Raw genomic sequence first — 20,480 nt, 5'->3', positions numbered from 1 at the left:
CATTGTCCCCTTTCCAACTCGTGGGCAAAGTAAATTAGATCTAGTCTTCACCAATCTCAGCGCCTTTTACGATGTGCCCAAAAAGTTGCCTCCTTTTGGGCTCTCCGACCATGATACTGTGGAAGTACAGCCTCTGGCTAGACAGGACGGTCCGAGGAATAAAATCCTGCTGAAATCCAGAGACTTGGGAACAGCAAATCGTCTGGCCATGCGGACTTACCTCGATGAGGTCGACCTTGGTCGTCTGGTAAGATGCAAAGAGCCATGTGAAGAGAAAACACTCGCGCTTGAAACCATAATTAAGACGGGCTTGGATTCTGTTCTCCCCATTTAATCCAAGACGATCATTGCCAACGAACCACCATGGATTAGCAAACAATTGAAATCTTTAATTCACGAGCGTCAAATAGCCCTTGCTCGTGGCGATAAAGATTGCTTCCGCCGCCTTCAGAACCGTGTTAATCGCTAACGAAAGTCTTGTCGCGCTAAATACTATGAGTCCAAAGTCGAACATCTGGGGGACTACGAACCGCGTAGGTGGTGGAAAGAAGTTAAATCACTTGGCGGGATGCAATCAGCTACGCGCACAGATCCTACCTCTGTCCTGAAGCATATTGATACAGGGCCTGACTCTAGTCGTACGGCCCTTGCTAACGTCATTAACAATGCCTTTCTTGCTCCAATGAACTCTTTTACTCCATTGGATTCTGGAGTCTCGTTTGCTGTGCAATACACCGACACGCCAACGGTTACTGAGTTCAGTGTCTTGAGGAAGCTCATCGCCCTTAATCCTGTCAAAGCTTCTGGGCCTGACGGCGTGCCTAATCGACCACCAGATTTTGGTCAAGAAGCTGGGTACATATAACATCCCCAATGTTGTCATCTCATGGATTATTGACTTTTTCACCTCGCGCAAACAGCGTGTTAAACTCGGCCACGACCGCTTCTCAGAATGGGGCGCGGTCCCAGCGGGGGTTCCTCAAGATACAAAACTGTATCTTGGGGCCGTGGCTGTTTATCATCATGATCAACGAGCTGGATGTTCCTGGCATCGATCTCTGGAAGTATGTTGACGATACCACTATTTCGGAGACGATAAGAAAGAACCAAGACAGTCACATTCAAGCTGCTGCTGACACCCTAGCAAGCCGTGTGACCGAGGATAAGTTTCAACTAAACGAGACGAAATGCAAAGAGCTGCTTATAAACTTTAACACTAACAACCCTACCTCTTTCGATCCAGTTGTTGTTAATGGCAAGCCCATTGACCAAACTACTAGTGCCAAAATACTAGGCCTTAACCTTACTAGGCCTTATTGCTGTTATTGATAATTTGTTATTGTTATTATTTTTATTATTTATTGTAAGCGCATTGAGATTCTTAAATGCGTATTAAGAACGTTCATTATTATTATTATTATTAACATCTCTAATGATTTTAAATGGAATTGTCACATTAACTCCATTGTTAAGAAAGCTAAAAACCGCTTGTATAGCTTATCTCAGCTTAACCGCTCTGCTCTTAGTACCCGTGAGTTAGTCCAGTTTTTCTGTACTTGTATTCGTCCGATTACAGAGTACGCTTGTCCTGTCTTTCATGACGGCCTCCCCGTGTACCTCTCCAACGAACTTGAAGAGGTACAAAAGCGGGCTAAGTGCATTATTTTTCCTCTTTGCTCATATAATGAGGCCTTGGTTGAATCAGGCCTGACTAAACTTTCAGATCGCCGCCAGAAACTAGTTGATAAACTATTTAAAAATGTTTTACAGAATGAACAGAACAAGTTCCATGAACTTCTTCTTGCTCGCAACACATGTACCTTTAACCTAAGAAATATGCGGAAGTTTAAGCCAGTTTTTAAGACGAACAGGTTGCGTAATAGTTTTATTACCTTCAATGCACTTAAGGCTTGAACGGTTTTAAATAACGGTTGTTTTAGAACATATATTTAGTGTCCTTATTGCTGTTTTAATACATTTAGTCTATTTAACGTAATTATCAATATTTAAAATTTGCAAATAATCGTATAATTAAACTTTTGGTTGCAAATCGGTTATTGATAAACTATCTATCTATCTATGTAAATTCTATTGGAAACTGGCCACTTGTGTTAATGCAAGGATTCACACAGTATTATTGTAGTAGACTGGTTTCAACAACAAAATAAATTTAAAAATCACAGGATTCAAAAGAACCTGAGCAAATGTACTAAAAGAACTATTTGTTTCAGGCTCAATGAATATTGATGAATAGTCCCTTGAAACTTTGTCTCAGGATAATTTAATAATTTTCACTTTGCAATTGGGGAATATTCATTAATTATTAAATTAAATACTGTTTCACCATCCCCAACCACTACCATCTTCCCTGCATACCAAATGCAGTGTGAGAAAAAATTAAAATTGGGTTTTTGTTTCTTTCAAATTAATCTTTTTAATGAGAACTAAAATCATTTCAAAGCATTGTCAGTTTGGTTTTATCTTGTAGACCCTACCAACCTAGATTATTACAGTCTGACCCAGATGCAGTTTTACACTGTTCTAAAAATTATACGATCTGAGGAAAGGTTTATTGCTCAGAATGTCGCTTTGTTAATTAAACAACTAAACTCTAGATACGGTAACCAGCCTAAATGTTTAATCCCAAGAGTGTTATAAATCTGCGAGCCAGCGAGCCATGCGAGCCAAGGGACGAGCCATGCGAGCCAAGGGACGAGCCATGCGAGCCAAGGGACGAGCCATGCGAGCCAAGGGACGAGCCATGCGAGCCAAGGGACGAGCCATGCGAGCCAAGGGACGAGCCATGCGAGCCAAGGGACGAGCCATGCGAGCCAAGGGACGAGCCATGCGAGCCAAGGGACGAGCCATGCGAGCCAAGGGACGAGCCATGCGAGCCAAGGGACGAGCCATGCGAGCCAAGGGACGAGCCATGCGAGCCAAGGGACGAGCCATGCGAGTCATGTGAGCCGCAGTCAAAATGTTAAGAAATTTCATTTGTTACATTTACATTTATTTGTTACATTTACTCTTCGAAGAACAAATTCACAGAAAAACACGGCATCAAGGCAATCGTTTCAAATTGATGAAATCCTAAACAATCTTTTCGCATCTCCGCGCAGATCCTGAATGAAATCGACCAAAAATGTCCATAAAAAATCAATTACTTACATCGAACTGATGATTTTTCAAGTACTGAAAGATGACAGCAGTTAATGTTGACAGACTAAATCCGATTTGACAAGAAGCGGCGTAGTAGAAGCATTTACCATCAGCTGGTGGGTCGAACGTTATCTTGAAACAAGCTTCTGCTACTCTGGTGGCGAGTTTTGAAGAAAGACTTGTCTAAGGGAAGGGCTAGACAACCACATGCAGCAGTCAGTCAACCGACAGAGTTTTGATAAGTGATTCACTAAAGAGCGAAGCTGTTAAAATTACGTGATTTACCCACCATTCTTGACGCCAATACACGGAGTTGCCCTGGAAGTGCTGTTCTCTTTTCTCTTGAATGATTTTCCACGTGGATATCAATGAACGACAGGAGTCAATGGATACCATTCAACCACCCATTCGAGTATCGGTAGGGCGGTGGAGCCGTACATTTTTCTCAGAAAATTTTTTTACTTAAGTCTTGCACCTTAATTAATTTTTGTCGCATGGTTTTTCATTTTTGCGGATCCTGAGCGATTTGAAGAGATAAAATTTTCTCTAAATAACAAAAATATGAAACAAACAAAAAAAATTCGTCCAACTCAGGACAGCCGTTACTATGAAGCAAGACTTGGCACGATGTACAAATGTTTAGAGCATTTTTCATATTTGACACACCAGCAATAGTTCTGGCAACCGAAGCGAGATTACGATTTTTTCTGGGAATATTTCAATTTTAAGCATTTTTGTAGCTAAATTTAAAATTAATTACCCAGGGAAAGAGAGAGTACCCTGGGAATGGGCAAGTAATTCATGGCAGTCTCCATATAGACTCCCTGTTACCCATTCTCCCTGTGTGCCCTGTGTACCCTGTGTACCCTGTGTATCCTGTGTACCCATGTGTACCCTGTGTATCCTGTGTACCTATGTGTACCCTGTGTACCCATGTATACCCTGTTTACCCATGTATACCCTGTTTACCCATGTATATCATGTATATCCTTGCATACTTCGTATACCCTGTCTACCTTGTGTACCCTGTACACCCTGTATTTAACAATTATTCCACGAGCGCGCGTTGGATATGAGATGATAGATAGCCAACGAGGCACGTAGCGCCGAGTTGGCTATAATCACCTCATATCCAACAAGCGCGAGTGGAATAATTGTTTTATTAAAAACGCCCCCAAGAAATTATTATTTTGTAAGAAGAAACTGGATTTTTTAGCTCCCTTTTGATTTTAAGCTGACGCGTATGCTTACCATATTTGTAGATCATGGCATATTGGCTGATATACCATAATGGCTAAGCCAATAAAAAGTCTTGAATTGCATTATCCAATGATCCAGTTTTTAATAAATTCATGTATACCCAAGTATATTCATGTATACCCAAGTGTACCCTGTATACCATGTATACAGGAAACCTGGCAAACATCAGTTGGAATCAATGGAAGCTCTCTGGCCGAACACAATCCCGTTTTGTACATTCACAAATGAATTATGAATAACTTATTATGATTTTAATAGCCGGGGGGGGGGGGGAACCCATATAAAATGGACTGGGATGCTCGCTCGTCTGGAATTTTGAAATGAACTCCTAAAGGAGGGAAATGTATGCGTGGCCCAACCGTTTTTGGGTACACAGGGTACACAGGGTACACAGGGTACACAGGGTACTCAGGGTACACAGGGTGCACAGGGTACACATGGGTACACAGGGTACACAGGGTACACAGGGTACACATGGGTACACAGGGTACACATGGGTACACAGGGTACACAGAGTACACAGGGTACACAGGGTATACATGGGTACACAGGGTACACATGGGTACACAGGGTACACATGGGTACACATGGGTACACAGGGTATACATGGGTACACAGGGTACACATGGGTACACAGGGTACACTGGGTACACATGGGTACACAGGGTATACATGGGTACACAGGGTACACATGGGTACACAGGGTACACATGGGTACACATGGGTACACAGGGTACACAGGGTACACAGGGTACACAGGGTACACAGGGTACACAGGGAGAATGGGTAACAGGGAGTCTATATGGAGACTGGGTAACAGGGAGTCTATATGGAGACTGCCATGAATTACTTGCCTGGGAATGAGGTTGTACTGTTTATACTCGTCCCCAGGATCACCTCCGCTTTCAAGATGGCGGGCAGTTGATAGTTCAGTGATAGTCGGGCACGAAATGATCTACGACCTCCCAGACTCTGGACCAATCGAAGAAAAAAAAATACTCTCATAACTCGAATGGCTTGCACCGTGGCTCACATGGCTCGCTTGCTCGCAGATTTTGCAGACCCTAATCCCAATAAAGAACCGCTTTACACTTGGCGTGATAGCTGAAAACACGTACATATTTATTTCAGAAATCAATTCAAACATACGTTCCATTTACCTTCCTTCCCTGTGAGTTCTTCTAGTTCTTTTCTTTTTCCAGTGGCGTCTGTTACAGCGAGGGGTGGAGTAACTAAGGGGAAAAAGTACAGAGAGAGAATAGCATTCACAACCTCTCTTCAATTGTGTTGTTTCCCATAAGTTGTACTGTTTACAATATTTCTGATGCCACATTATTGCACTAACAAAATTCCTCAGAAATTGTCATACAGTATGTACCTATTGACTAAGTGGGAGGACCAGATGGAAAAATTTTTGGCTTGAGGTCCTGACATACATCTCTGTTAAGAAGTTTAATGAAAAATTCTTCCACCTAACCCTTTTAACAACTAACAGTTGAAATTTGTCACCACAGTACCCCACACTTCACGCGCGTGCAAATTTAGAGAAATTATTGAAAAAATAACGAACTTCTCTTAAAGACAAAGTAAGTGCCAATGTTCTCATTAACTGTGACAGAACACCGCCAAGCTTAAGGCAAACCTTATATTTATCATTTAAAGATACCACTACCATTTCATGTTGTCGATCATATCACAATATTTTCAAAAGTTCTTTACTACAAGAGATACATTAGGGTCTCAATGGGGTGATTGCTATTACGGCTAACAGACTTAAAAAGTTTGGTTATTCAACGGCTTAAGGATAAAATTTTGGCCATTTTACGGCTACAGATTAATTTCTCCCTGTTAAGAAGTTTTATAAACAATTCTTCGGCTAACCCTTTTAACAACTAACAGTTGAAATTTGTCATAAAACTACCCCACACTTCACGCGCGTGCAAATCCCAAGCACTACCCGCACCAAGCAAACTGTGCGTAACAGCACCTATAATTTTGCATAAGTAGGAAAAGTTGAAAGTTTCTAGGACCAGGATGAGCTTATCCTAAGAAGCCAGTTATTTTTAAGAAGCGCTAGGAGAAATTCACATTTCCGTGGTCTTTCTTCACTTTTTTTACTTTATTCATTTTCTCTGAGTGCGATGGAAGGTTGTCTACTAACTAAATGAGGGCGATGGCTGGCATGGGTTGCCAAGATTTGCTACTCCTGAGAACATTCCTCATCTAAGTCCTCAGTGCCACAGGAGGAACGTAACTGAGCATCGCAGTTGTTAATAATTACTGTGGTAGAAGAAGAGTCCCGTGGAAAAAGATAATTCGATAAAGAACTGGAACTATTTAATAGCAGTCTGCATTCTCTGTATTTGGTAATTCACTGTAGTCAATTACCAAATTGACTACAATATTCCATTGTCTATTTAAGAAATGGACAGTGGTTTAGCGTGGTGTGTTACTCTTATCGCCAGCGATATCCTTCATCACAGTGGTCATAATGTTGTGGACTCACGAGGAGCAGCCGATTGGGTCCGCAACAAATTTTGACCACTTCGATGACGAATATCGTTGTCGATAACAGTACAGACCTCGCATAACCACTGTCGATCGATTTGTTGTTTACCACAATATCACAGTCAAATAATACGATTCCTTCAGTGCATGACACGTTGCGTGCCACAATGACGTCAGCAGCATAGTCTGTACTCTCATCAATGATGGCAAGTTAGCCAATCAGAATGCAACATTAGTGCTGATTGTGGTAAAACTCCCTTCTGACTATAGTTCCTGTCCAATGAGCGCGCGAGAAATTCTACAGTTATTTTAAAAACTAATTTTCTCTCTAAATGTGTATCATCTAATCACCTTCCGTCCTCTTTTCCTGCAGCTGCATGAGTAATTCTCTTGCGTCTCCTTGAAAGGTCTCGATTAAGCGATAAACTCAAGAGCAAAATGGTTTAAAGCATTAAATGCCATTCTTGCTTGATAGCATGATATCAGAGGAGGGGTTAGCTTAAATATAGAGGAAATACACAAAAGTTTTTTAATGCAAGAGATACATTAGGGTCTCAATGGAGTGATTGCTGTTACGGCCAACATTTAAAAAGTTTGGCCATTCAACGGCTTACGGTTAAAATTTTGGCCATTTTACGGCTAACGATGAAATTCTCTCTGTTAAGAAGTTTAATGAAAAATTCTTCCACTTAACCCTTTTAACAACTAACAGTTGAAATTTGTCACCACAGTACCCCACACTTCACGCGCGTGCAAATCCCAAGCACTACCCGCACCAAGCAAACTGCGCGTAACAGCACCTATAATTTTGCATAAGTAGGAAAAGTTGAAAGTTTCTAGGACCAGGGTGAGCTTATCCTAAGAAGCCAGTTATTTTTAAGAAGCGCTAGGAGAAATTCACTTTTCCGTGGTCTTTCTTCACTTGTTTTACTTTATTTATTTTCTCTGAGTGCAATGGAAGGTTGTCTACTAACTAAATGAGGGCGATGGCTGGCATGGGTTGCCAAGATTTGCTACTCGTGAGAACATTCCTCAACTAAGCGCTCAGTGCCACAGGAGAAACGTAACTGAGCATCGCAGTTGTTAATAATTACTGTGGTAGAAGAAGAGTCCCGTGGAAAAAGATAATTCGATATAGAACTGGAACTGTTTAATAGCAGTCTGCATTTTCTGTATTTGGTAATTCACTGTAGTCAATTACCAAATTGACTACAATATTCCATTGTGTAGTTAAGAAATGGACATGCATTGGTTTAGCGTGGTGTGTTACTCTTATCGACAGCGATATTCTTCATTACAGTGGTCAAAAATGTTGTGGACTCACGAGGAGCAGCCGATTGGGTCCGCAACAAATTTTGACCACTTCGATGACGAATATCGTTGTCGATAACAGTACAGACCTCGCATAACCACTATTGATCGATTTGTTGTTTACCACAATATCAAAGTCAAATAAGACGATTCCTTCAGTGCATGACACGTTGCGTGCCACAATGACGTCAGCAGCATAGTCTGTACTCTCATCAATGATGGCAAGTTAGCCAATCAGAATGCAACATTACTGCTGATTGTGGTAAAACTCCCTTCTGACAATACTTCCTGTCCAATGAGCGCACGAGCATTTCGACAGTTATTGTAAAAACTAATTTTCTCTCTAACTGTGCACCATCTAATCACCTTCCATCCTCTTTTCCTGCAGTTGCCTGAGTAGTTTTTCTACGTCTCTTTCAAAGGTCCTCGTTGAGAGAATACCTAAAGAGCAAAATGGTTTAATGCATTTAATACCATTCTTGGTTGATAGCATTATGTCAGAAGAGGGGTTGGCTTAAATATGGAGTAAATACACATTAATCGATGCTTACCATGTAATGGGCGCAAATGTTTCTTGAAAGGCTTAAAACTTTAAAAGCAAAGAGTAAAATGTCCTGTTGCATTGTATATTAAGCTGCCTTATAGTTCATAAAATTCATCACATGGATTACATTAGGTATCCAAGAAAGACGAAAACAACACATGCAAAACAATTTAGGAATTGAGTTTCACCTTACAGTTTTCTGCTGAAAAAATCAAGCCTGTATTGTAGAGCAACCATTTCCTTGCTTCACTTTCCATATTGAGTTTGCCCTGTTCAACAGAACCACCATGCTTGTTTTACTTACCTTCATATCTTTGTCTGTAGAATTCTTCTGGTTGTCTGTCTAGTTTCACTCGTAGTTCTTCTAGTTCTTCTTCAAAATTAGCAGTGAAGAGTTCAGGGGGAGGCAGAGTACCTGATGTTACAGAGACGGGAAATGTAACTTCATACATATATCTACTGTATTAATCATTCAGTGCCTTAAATAGATTACCTTACATAAATGGTTAAAAACAGATAACTAACATTGTATACATGTACAGATAACTAACATTGTATATTATTGTATTATGGTCATTCTTGAAATCAACCATTGAGAAAAATTAATGAATAAAGGCTAAAAGTTTCTAAAGAACCCATGGTGCTGCAGCGGTGGGGGTAACAAGGTAATTTGGTATATCAACTCAGTTGAAATTGTAAATTGGCCACCATTTTATTCGTTATACAGTGGCCAATTTACAATTTCAACTGAGTTGATATATCAAATTACATTTAATTTAAGAAAAATTGTTTCATCAAAATGAGCCACGGGCAACTTTATACTCCCTTCCACCAGAGTAAACAATAAGGAAAAACTAATAATCTCCTATAAAAATCGACAGTAAACATGACAATAGCTGAAAGTACTAGATGGCAATCTCACTTAATATACATGTATCTAAATGTAGAGGCCAAGAGGAATTATCTTTACGAGGGAATAATTTCCCTTGAAAAGTTATAATTTGAATAAGGAGTAGAAGCATTCATTGTAAGTTATTATAAGAGGGAAAATTTTTTCTTGAAAAGTGATAATTGGATACAGGATCAGTGAAGGCATTTTATTAAAAGAATTCTTACATTAATTTTATTTTTTAATTCGCTGAGAGGGAATCAATAAACATTTTCATTCACCTTCCATTCTGAGCCTTATAAGTTCCATGCATAGTTCTGCTAATTTTTTCACAAGATGACTGGTTGAAGATTCAGGAACAGCTAATTTGCCTGAGAGAAAAGGTATACACAGATGTATTCAGCACTCAGTGCCATAACTTTCGCTAAAAGTTAAAGCATACCAGCATGTATTAAGGTCAAATGAAGGAACATGGTGCAAGTTTTCCTACATCATCACTTATCATCATTGTTGAAATTAACTATCTATAAGTATTGTATCATCGTCACATGCTACAGCCAACTTAATAGTTTTTTAACTGAAGTTATGGACTAAGAGGCAAAACTGAATTAATTGAGAAATTTACCTAACAAAACTAAGTTACAATATTGAATAATAGCCGAGACCATTTAACACCATTCTTGGATGAAAATAAGGACAGAAAAAGGTTCTTGTCTCAGATATGGAATAATTTCTCTCAAAAGTGATTGTGAAATTGTGAAAACATTCAATTCATTACATTATTTTATAAGTGTTGAGCCATTTGCAAGGCTAAAATATGTTAACATTAAAACCAAACGTCTTTTGACTCTGGGTTATCATCACCCCAATGATGACCTAGTGTCAAAACATTTGGTTTTTACTTTTTGAATATTTTAGCCTGGTAAAAAGCCCATTTTTAAACCTAACCAAATTTTATGGACATTTATTAGCATTGTTGGATCAGATTCTCCTTGAAAATGACAAGATATGATTTTTTCTATTCACCTTCCTTTCTCAGCCTAATAAGTTTCACACATACTTCTTCCAGCTTTTCTTCAAGATCAGTGGTGCAGAGAGGAGAAGAAGGTAAAGAACCTGACAGCAAAGGTATACAGACTAATTAAAATTCAGTGTCTTACTTTACACAGATAAGATAACAACAGGCATACACTGTACCTGCACCAACAACAAATTATATTCAAGTTGAAGTCAGATAGTGTCACTTCTCCATTCTGACACAAGTAATCAATCTTGAAAACAGTTATTCCATGTACATACATGTAATGTTACCACATAACAACTCAATACTCCCTTTAATTAAAGCAGTTTGGATTAATCTACTCCAAAAAGTAAAAGCTGTCATGACTGTTTAAAGCATTTCAACTTAGCATTCTATTTCCTGCTTAACAATTTTAATTCTGATTAAACCTTAGCTTCTGAATCAGGGTTTGTTTCCACTCACCTTTCTCTCCCTGAATTTTTATAGTTTTCTGTCTTCCTTCCAGTTCTTTTTGCTGACCAGCAGGGGGCAACACAACAGAGGGTGAACTACCTAAGGTAAAATATACACAGGGCAATTTATGGTGATACGCTTAATAGAGACATTATAACATGTCAAACCAACATGACTGCAGTGTACAAAATTGATCTACATTACTTCACTGTCAGTTTTTGTAATGTATAATTTAAGATCTACATTGAGAAAACTTACATTCTTGTCATATACTGTTTACCATCCCCAGCCCCTATCATCTAAATTTTCCCTTAAAGCAAAGGACAGAGTGAGGAAAACTAAATTGGGTTTAATTTCCTATCAAACAAAATATTTGAGAACTCAAAGTATTTCAAAGCAGTCTTAGTTTAGTTTCACCACGAACTGGTTAATTTAACAGCATCTTTTACTCACCTTTCATTCTTTGAAGTTTCATAACTAGCCCTTCTGGTTCTTCAGAGAGAGGCAAGATGCCTAGAAGCAAAGGTATACAAGGAGAGAGATTACCATTCAGACTTTCTACAGATAAATAGTTAGAAACAGGCACAACAAATTGTTTCTATAGATACATTGCCTTTAAGAACTACTGAACCAAAACGTTGTTGAAAACATTGAAAGATTTGATATACATGACTTGTATATAAATAATAATAAGGCATAGCATTCTCTCTAGTGTGTACAAAAAAAAAATTGAATGAATGCATTTATTTTGCTTAGTTCTGATTTTATTTAGTCTAGTTTTGCAAGCACTTCCCCAACTAGTGATAACATAGGTCAAATAGGGATGGATGAAAGAGTAATACAATTGTTTCAGAGTAGGCAGATTTATATAGTGTCTAATTTAGTAATAATTCCGATATTTTTCGCTAATTTATTGTTAATATGTTTAATCTGAGGTCCCCAGTGTAAGTGTTGATCAATATAGACACCCAGGTATTTCATTTGGCTTTGAAAGGAAAATATAAGAAATGATAGTAGGTTAATAGGGTCAGGATGTTTGAAAAGCACAAAAAAAAAAAAGGAATATTAATTGTCTTGAAAACAAATCACTTCTAGCATTAATTTTGTCATGGCTCATATAGTCAGTATGTCTCAGCTAACTCACAAGACAGTTGGTTCCGTCATGATCAAAAATTTCACCCCAGTCTCCTTATGTGTGTAAACCCTACAAGTACACCATGTTGAAAGAGTGATGGATTGTGTTTGCAAACTTTTCAAAACATTTTCTCAAAGTACCTGCCTTTGTTCCTTTCTTTTTACTGACCTTTGAGTGCATTCTTCTCAAAGTACAATTTGCATGCATTGTACTCTTCTATGTCCATTGTTGTCTTCAGCTTCAGCTCTGCCAGGTTCAGTGCCTTTAAGATCTTTTCAGTCACAAAACAATCTCGCACCATCTTACCCAAAAGGCCGCAGGAGTAATCTTCCCATAACTCCTCCAAGCTCTTGAGAGAATCGCACTTTACTGTTATCACTAAACTTCCTACAGAAACACATGTGATGTGGACCTTCATGTCTAGCAAGTATTCCTGAAACTCAGTGCATTCATCCCTGCTTTCTGGTGGTGTAGTATGAAGGTAATTCATAGCAATTAAACACAGGACTTTCTTTTCAAGTGGTTGGACATCTTCTAAATCTGTATCAGATCGTCTTTTTCTGCGTGCACCTGATACTATGGATGCCTTCTGACATTCTGTGGTATCCATTGTGGAAACTGAAGCTGTGCTGCAGGTGTCCTGATCTGCAAGTTTCACATGTTCCACGTCAACCTTGATATTTAGTTTCTGATCTATTGATTTGGAGCAAAGTGTCTAGTAAGTTAAAATTGTCCTTTAAATCAACTTATCCATATCGAAATTCAGAACATAAAGCAAATAAAATCAGATTTAAAAGAAGACATTAATCATGAAGTTAACACTAATACTGAAATATTGAACCATAAAACACACCTCATATTAATTTTATAAAAACACAACGCAAAAAAACTGGTAACATTTTGCTTCATTGCTCCTTCAACAAATATCTTGCCAATTAATATTTTCATTGTGAGTACATGAGGATTAATTCAGTTTGGATAACATACAGGTATCAAACTTACATCTGACCATCTATAATTATGGTGTGTAAGATTTATTCAAAGTATATCACTGTCAGTCAATCAATGCATAGTTCATGGTCAAAGGTTAAAGGGAACCTCCACTCTCTTGGCAAGAAAAAAATTTGGTGAGTATATGTCACAGGCCTTCTCCATGAAATGTTTGATCAGCTTTCAACATTCTTCACCTTCTACTTCACTTTCCTGTCTCTCTTCACTTGAACAGTGCTCCAACTCCAACTGATAAGAAAGATCTTGACACACTCACAATAATTTTTCTTCAGACAACAGCAATATAGCATCAACAACAGTGAAGCACCACACCGAGAGTGCACTGAGCAACCATAAAATGTCATCCGCCTGGAGGGCACAGCCCGCTTATCAAGATGGTGGCCACAGGGAGTTCAAAGTGCATGTAAGACCCTTCTTTGGAAAATGATACAAAAATCAGATTGCTTGGTGAGGCAATTTTTTTCAGCTAGATCTATTGAGAAGTATACATATGGAACATTTTGAGAGTTATTTTTTAAAAGAGTGAAAGTTCCCTTTCAAAAACTTAGTTTACCATCATAATACTGTTTCATCATCCCCTGCTACTATAAGCTTAAAAAATCTACAGTTATGAATTAATAAATGAATTCTTTCATTCCCAATATCTCATTGTGATTCTCCTTACTGTCCAGCATACAATTCTGATGACATCACTTGTCAGTTTGTATTGTAAAGGAAAAAAATCTGTTTTGGTCCATCATAGTAGTTAAAGGGTTAATTAATTAAAAAAGTGGATTCTAAGAAACTGTGAAAAGAAACTAGAAATTGTCCAAATTCCATTATGTCCAGATAAGTCAACAAAAGAATCACATGCTTTCAGTGTTAGTTCTTCCATGTCTTTTGAATTATTACTGAGACCAGTTTTACACAAATATTGTAATATATACACTATTTCACAGTTCCATGGTACAGACAGATGAAGGATGGAATGAGAAAAAACAAACTTAGGATGCAAGATTTTGTTAAAAAAAAAAGCCAGCACTTTATAAGAGTTGAAAGAATTTAACAGCATTCTTGGTTGATTTATTTCCTCGTAGAAGAGTACATAAAAGAAAAACTGAATTTTCTGTTCACCTTTCATAGTTTCTTGTGGTTCTTCTCCTTCTTTATTGTGACCAGTGGTGGACATTTCAAAAATGGGTAAACTACCTGAGAGTTAATTAGTGCACAGAGCAGTTATAATTATTAATAGTTTTCTTCAAATCACTTATTAAAGAAAAGATAGCCATGGGCATTCTAAAAACATGTGTCATGGTCATGAAAAGATATAATAATACTCTCTCAGAGTTGGTTCTTCAAGACATCATTCGGTTCCTCAATTACATCTCATAAATTATTTCAAAACAGATCCTAATGTCACAAAGAAGTGTTTCTGCAAAAACTTACGCTAAATTTTTGGTTTTATTAAATTTCTGTATAGCAAGCTTTAGATTCAGTTGTGTTTACTTTTCACTTTCTCTGACTCCACAACCTCTGTGTTCTGTTTCCATCTTTCTATCTGTGCGTCATCTTCAGTACCTGTGGAGTATGACTGAGCTGACAAAGCACCTAGAATAAAATTTAAAAGAAAACCAATTATGTGAGTTTACCATTCAGACACTAAAAACTGCATTTCCAATATAATAATTGACAGTTACAAAGATCTTATCATTGCGCAGCAGATAACCCACATTTAATCAATTTTATCAACCAAAACTACTGCTTCCTGATATCATTTCCCCGTTGATTCTTGTCAAATAAATTTCATAAAGAATTCAAAATAAAATTTAACACAGCCAAAAGGAAAAAAAGCACTATTTCAAGCAATAATTAACTGAATTTAGTTTTTTCTTTTAACACAAACAGACAGACCAAAAAGTATTAAGATATGAAGAAAGTTCAACTGACTCCAAACAAAAATTTTGATACAAACTAACATCTTGTGAAATCACTTATAGCAAGACTTAGACAGTCATCATCAGCACATAAACATTTTCAATTAGACAACATGTTCTGTCTTGATAGAAAACTAATAGCAATTCTTCATATTGTAACAGTTTTAAAACCCACTCCATGATGAAAGAGAGCTACACTTTTGCAAATATTTTTGAGATGATCTGGTCTTGAATTGTAAGGTACTAACCTCTGAGTGCAACTCTCTCAAAGTACAGTTTGCATGCATTGTACTCTTCTAGGTCCATTGTTGTTTTCAGCTTCAGCTCTGCCAGATTCAGTTCCTTCAAGATCGTTTCCGTGACGAAACAATTTTGAACCACTTCACCCAAGTGACCACATAAATATTCTCTCCACAATTCCTCCAAGATCTGGAGAGATTTACACTGCACTGTTATCACCAGACTTCCTTGTCTAGCACACTTTATGAGAACTCTCAGGTCTTGCATGAAGTCCATGAACTCATCACGCTCTTCCTTGCTCTGTGGTGGCGTAGTCTCAAGATAGTTTTTCCCAGCTAATAAAAAGAATTTCTCTCTAAGTGCCTGGAGAGATTCTGTGTCTGGACGAGACACACTTCCTTGCATTTCTGGTGCAGCAGATGACTTTTGGAGCTCATCCATTTGGTATTTTTCAGACTCCATGATGGAAGTTGTTGTCAGATTATTGGATTCAGCAGGTTTTTGGTCTTCCACATCAATAGTAATATCCAACTCATCAACTGCTGATTTGTAATAAGAGGTAAAAATTAATCTTAATCCTTATAATTATTTTAACATGATGTGCATCTTGAATCTCTAATGTAATAGTGAAACTCATGAAATATTTTTCTGAGAAAATCCACCAAAAAACCTACAGCCAGGGAAAGATAACAGTTGAATCTGGTTCCTATGAGGGTTCACTCCTTTTTTAAGAGAGGAAAGAAGAGACACTCTAGGAACAACAATTGCAATGTCCATTCCAATCCCCAGCCTAATGGGCATTTCTCTCAGGAATCTTTATGTAATTATTCCCACAAAAATAACACAATTTTTGCATGACCACATGTTCAGCATTTCCAATGTTTTGTAATGAGACCATTTTATTTCCAGGCCTTCGGTAAGAGACTAATTTTCTTGAAGATTTTTTGCTTTCACTGTAATTTACTGGGACTAAGAAAGGAGAGGACAGCAATAGTGGTATCTTTCTCAAACATCTTGTCCTTTCTCTGTTTGATTACTAATTCTTTTAAAGGTACATTACCATCTTGAAGCAGGATTATTTGCACTGATAAAATAAAAGAGGCCATGTCTGTAGTCATCACTACAACCACATGTGTTCTTACTATTTCCAAGCAAGACTTGGTAAGGTGAAATAAGTTTTGAAATTGCACAGGAATAATTAAGTTACCTTTTTTCCAACATCTTAATTTTTTTTTAAATTTCCTAAACCACCACCCTATAAGTATTGGATAAAGATGGCCACAGAGGAGAGAAACAATCTCCTCAGCAGCCTGGAAGTTGCCATGGAAACTAAACATGTACAGCCCATCACAACTTAAATCAAAACAACATAGACAACCCAACGTGTGGAATCAATGCTAACCCAAAAGTGGGAAGGTAAGAAAATAAGGGAAACAAAGCTGCAAAGAAGCAGGAAAAACCAAGCTAAAGAACAGGACAATGTTCCTGCAAGATCTCCCTTTGGCTTCCTCACATCCCTGTGAAGAAACCAGTGCACTGAAATCTGTACCCCAGGTTTCAGCCTTGCCTAAATTACCTTTCGTCTCATTATTGCTAGACTGCAGTGATAGCTAACATACATAAGTGCTGCAAGCATGAAGCAAATATTATAACAAGGAGGATGGAAGAAAGTGGGAAAAAAGGGTTGCAATCAGATCTCAACATTTACACAAAAACTACAAAAACCTTGCACTATTTAAATGAACAATGTACAGTCTTTCAACAAATTTTCTACATTTATAGACAGAATATTAAGTAACAATATCACATGGATCTGAACTGTAACAAAAAATTAAAAAACTGAACCTACCATTTGCATTTTCCACCACTTTCTCAATCAATCCTTTGAATCTCTCACATTCTGCTCTCCAAGAGTACACCTTTCTGTAGTTCTCTCTAAGCCGTCTTGCTTTAGCTTCTCTTTCTTCTGCACTTTCTTCAGACATCTCTCTAATCCTTCGTGCCCATTCATCTGCATCTTCATCTAATTCAACAATAACCGTGTTCCCACCTTCAACTTGTCTCAAAGCCTCAGCTATGCCAGATTCACCAGAAACAAGTAAAGGAATACCAGCAGAAACGGCTTCGAGCGCGACAAGCCCAAAGCCTTCGGTACGAGAAGGTAGGGCAACCAAGTCTGACTGATAGAACATCATCTTTAGTTCCTCTGGATCACTGCAATATCCACGGATGATAAGTTGGTTGCGATTGATGCGAGTGTTGTCAAGAAACCATTGCTCAACTTTTTGATGTTCACCAGGAGATGAGCCAACAAACTTCAACTCAAACCTCTTACCAAGAGAACCTATGGCATTTGCGACAATATCGTATCCTTTAAGGGAAAGATCCTCAAAGGTAGCTCGGCCAAACAAGAACACGTTAAAGTTCTTTCCAACTAATCTGTGTTTAGCGAACTTTGATTCACCGGAAAACTTTTCAAAGATTCCAGGAGTAATAATCTCCACTTTGACATTTGGCAGACTTCTGCTGTACTTCTGTTGCAGACGGGATCCAACAGCGACGACCGCATCCGCTGCTTTACACAAGTCAACTTCTATCTTATGCTTCTTCTCGTTCTCTTCGATTGTGTCTGTTGCAGCCATAGTTTTCTTGTATTTTCCGAGGTCCTCACAGTAAACGTGGACAAACTGAATCCATTTACACTTTGTGGCCTTTACCAAGAAATACGCTGGACCACCGAACTTTCTTCCGTGGCCTATAATCAGATGTGGATTTGGGAGCTCGGAGGGTGGAAACTTCAAGCATTCGAGGGGGTCAGCTGAAACAGGAACACTAGAAGCTGTCATTAAATTTACTTCGTTTTGTTTGGCATCTTCTTTGTCCTGGTCGTCGCTTTTAGAGACATAGCAGTGGATTTTCATGCTACCAGTCGTCGTTTGTGCCAAGTTAATAGCAAATTCCCGATTGAAAGTGGATAATCCACCCTTCGAAGATTTCCACTCGTCACAGAGGAACATGACATCGATAGGCCTCTCTGTGTTCTTCGCCTCTTTCCCACCGGCAGCGGTCGAAGCCTCCGAAGACGCCATTTATTAGTGTTGTTTTGTTTTTTTTTTACCAATCAATAAGTGTCACCATACTAAATATCACATTCGATGTGAATTTCGGAGGATCGTTCACGTCTGACTCCATCTTACTCATTTGACGCATCTGACGCCTTCAGTCTTCAGTCAGTCGTATCATTAAAGTTGCGCCGGTAGATCAGTGTGGTTAGCTGTACAGCGGTCTGGGACAACCTCGGTCCCACGGCGCCCAGGCACCCGTCTGGATGGCGCCCTTGCCCAGTACTCAGGAGCGGGCAACGGCTGCTCGACCAAAACTCTGAGTGCTGTGCTAGGCAACGGCACTATCTCCAGGTAACACTCGAGCACTGTTCCCGAGCTCGGCGTGACTCGCCAATACCTTACTTTCGTCAGTGCCCGCACTACATCTTCCTACTTTCTGGGGTGCCTCGGCTGCCTCGCTGGACCCGCCTCGCTGGACCCGCCTCGCTGCGATAAAACAATAAATTTTATCCGGCTTGTTTCAAAGTACATAAATGTCATAGCATCACTCGAAACTAATTAAAGTTGTTCGAGAGGCTCTCGAGCAGAAATTGAGGTGCTGGAGAGGAAAACAATCGCAGAACGGTGACAGGCCGCTAAAAATATATTTATACCTCTCAGTTTAGAAAGCAAAGAAATATTCGAGTTTCAAGGTCAACGAGTAAACAAAGTGCTTAAAACAAAGACTTCCACACCAATGTAAATATACTTTTTCAGGGCACAGGGGTGTCTGAACGACGCCCACTTTTGAAAAGGATCAACTGGGCCTCAGGGGATCCTAGACGTTCTACGATGTTCCCATGCCTCTCCAGGGGGGAGGGGTTACTCCTCAGAATTCTTATTGGGGATGAGCTGCTTGGATTTCCAAATCCTGACCCTAATTTAAGCAGGAGCTCTTCTAAGATCTCTCTAACTTCTGAAAGTTGTTTTCTTGATTCTTCTTCTTCCATGATATTAAATTTTTCATAATGATGCACCATTTTCAGTTCTATACATTACATCTCTTACTCAAGTGTTGTCATCAATGTCAGTGTTCTCCGTATACCGCCGTTTTTAAGCACATCTTTGTAGTAGAATTATTTGTCCTCCCTACTTCATTTAAACTTTTAAACCGCAATTCTTGGTAAAAGATGGCTTTTGGCTCATCAGGCATTTGTGCACAAGGACAATACATCGCTTGAGGTTAGGGTTAGAGTTAGTTATCCAACTTGATCTTAGAAGCTATTCTGATGTCTTGAAGAGCAGAGTCGTTTTTACATTGCACAAAAGGTTTTTGCCGCTGAATGAATTCTTCTATCAATTCGAGATTGGATGAATTGACGGTGGTGACACGTTCAATTATCAAACGGACTTTATGTTATTCAGTGTTCCCATTGATTCACATGTTAGATGAAAGCAGGACCCTGGGGCTACACGTTAGACCCCATTGCCGGATTCTACAGAAGTCCTGGTTTTAAGTCTCTAATTTTTAATCCGACAGAGGTAAAGCAGATGATAGGTAAACTAGAATAGGTTTAGTGTTATCAGCATCAGTGGCAACTGGGACTAAGCCTGGCGCTGATATACAGAAGCTCTCCGACATGTAAGTCTTTTGTCTTTGTTGAAGCTTACAATCTCAGACAGGCTTAACTATTAAAATTTACCTCATCCCTTCGCTCTTTGGTATTCAAGCGGATACGTGTGTTCTAGGCCATGGTTCCTTTTCTTTTGACAAAATCATTTGAAGCTAGAGATAATCTTCTCTTGTCAAAGGCTAAGAACAAAGTGAAATATAACAATATATTCTTATGGTTTGTTACATTTAATCTTAGTCCTTGTACATATTCAATGTCCTTGGTTAAAATACGTATACTTCGCAGTTTAATGTGGTGAGAAGGTTGAAAAAGTTACCGTTTATAATTACTACCCATCTAAACTATTAACAGTATGAAG

At 38.7% G+C, this 20,480-nt stretch overlaps 1 protein-coding gene across 8 annotated transcripts in view; it reads right to left on the bottom strand.

Moving 5' to 3' along the window:
• Positions 1 to 18,686, bottom strand: part of LOC111325582 (uncharacterized) — a 41,227-nt gene extending 22,541 nt beyond the window's left edge. For 2 of the 8 annotated variants that reach the window (XM_088735367.1, XM_088735375.1), the window contains exons 1-13: positions 17,294 to 18,686; positions 15,453 to 15,986; positions 14,777 to 14,878; positions 14,405 to 14,479; positions 12,449 to 12,973; positions 11,599 to 11,658; positions 11,155 to 11,244; positions 10,698 to 10,787; positions 9,953 to 10,042; positions 9,087 to 9,197; positions 8,605 to 8,679; positions 7,279 to 7,353; positions 5,580 to 5,651 (exon numbers count right to left, since the gene is read on the bottom strand). In XM_088735367.1, the coding sequence (XP_088591493.1) occupies positions 5,580 to 5,651; positions 7,279 to 7,353; positions 8,605 to 8,679; positions 9,087 to 9,197; positions 9,953 to 10,042; positions 10,698 to 10,787; positions 11,155 to 11,244; positions 11,599 to 11,658; positions 12,449 to 12,973; positions 14,405 to 14,479; positions 14,777 to 14,878; positions 15,453 to 15,986; positions 17,294 to 18,533 (3,139 nt within the window). In that variant the 5' untranslated portion in view covers positions 18,534 to 18,686. The remainder of the gene's footprint in view (positions 1 to 5,579; positions 5,652 to 7,278; positions 7,354 to 8,604; positions 8,680 to 9,086; positions 9,198 to 9,952; positions 10,043 to 10,697; positions 10,788 to 11,154; positions 11,245 to 11,598; positions 11,659 to 12,448; positions 12,974 to 14,404; positions 14,480 to 14,776; positions 14,879 to 15,452; positions 15,987 to 17,293) is intronic. The other 6 variants (XM_088735369.1, XM_088735370.1, XM_088735372.1 and 3 more) reach the window with 6 other exon arrangements.
• Positions 18,687 to 20,480: the final 1,794 nt, after the last annotated feature.

Source organism: Stylophora pistillata, chromosome 10, assembly GCF_964205215.1.
Source record: "Stylophora pistillata chromosome 10, jaStyPist1.2, whole genome shotgun sequence".
Classification (NCBI taxonomy): domain Eukaryota; kingdom Metazoa; phylum Cnidaria; class Anthozoa; order Scleractinia; family Pocilloporidae; genus Stylophora; species Stylophora pistillata.
This window is presented reverse-complemented; position numbering and strand designations above follow the sequence as displayed.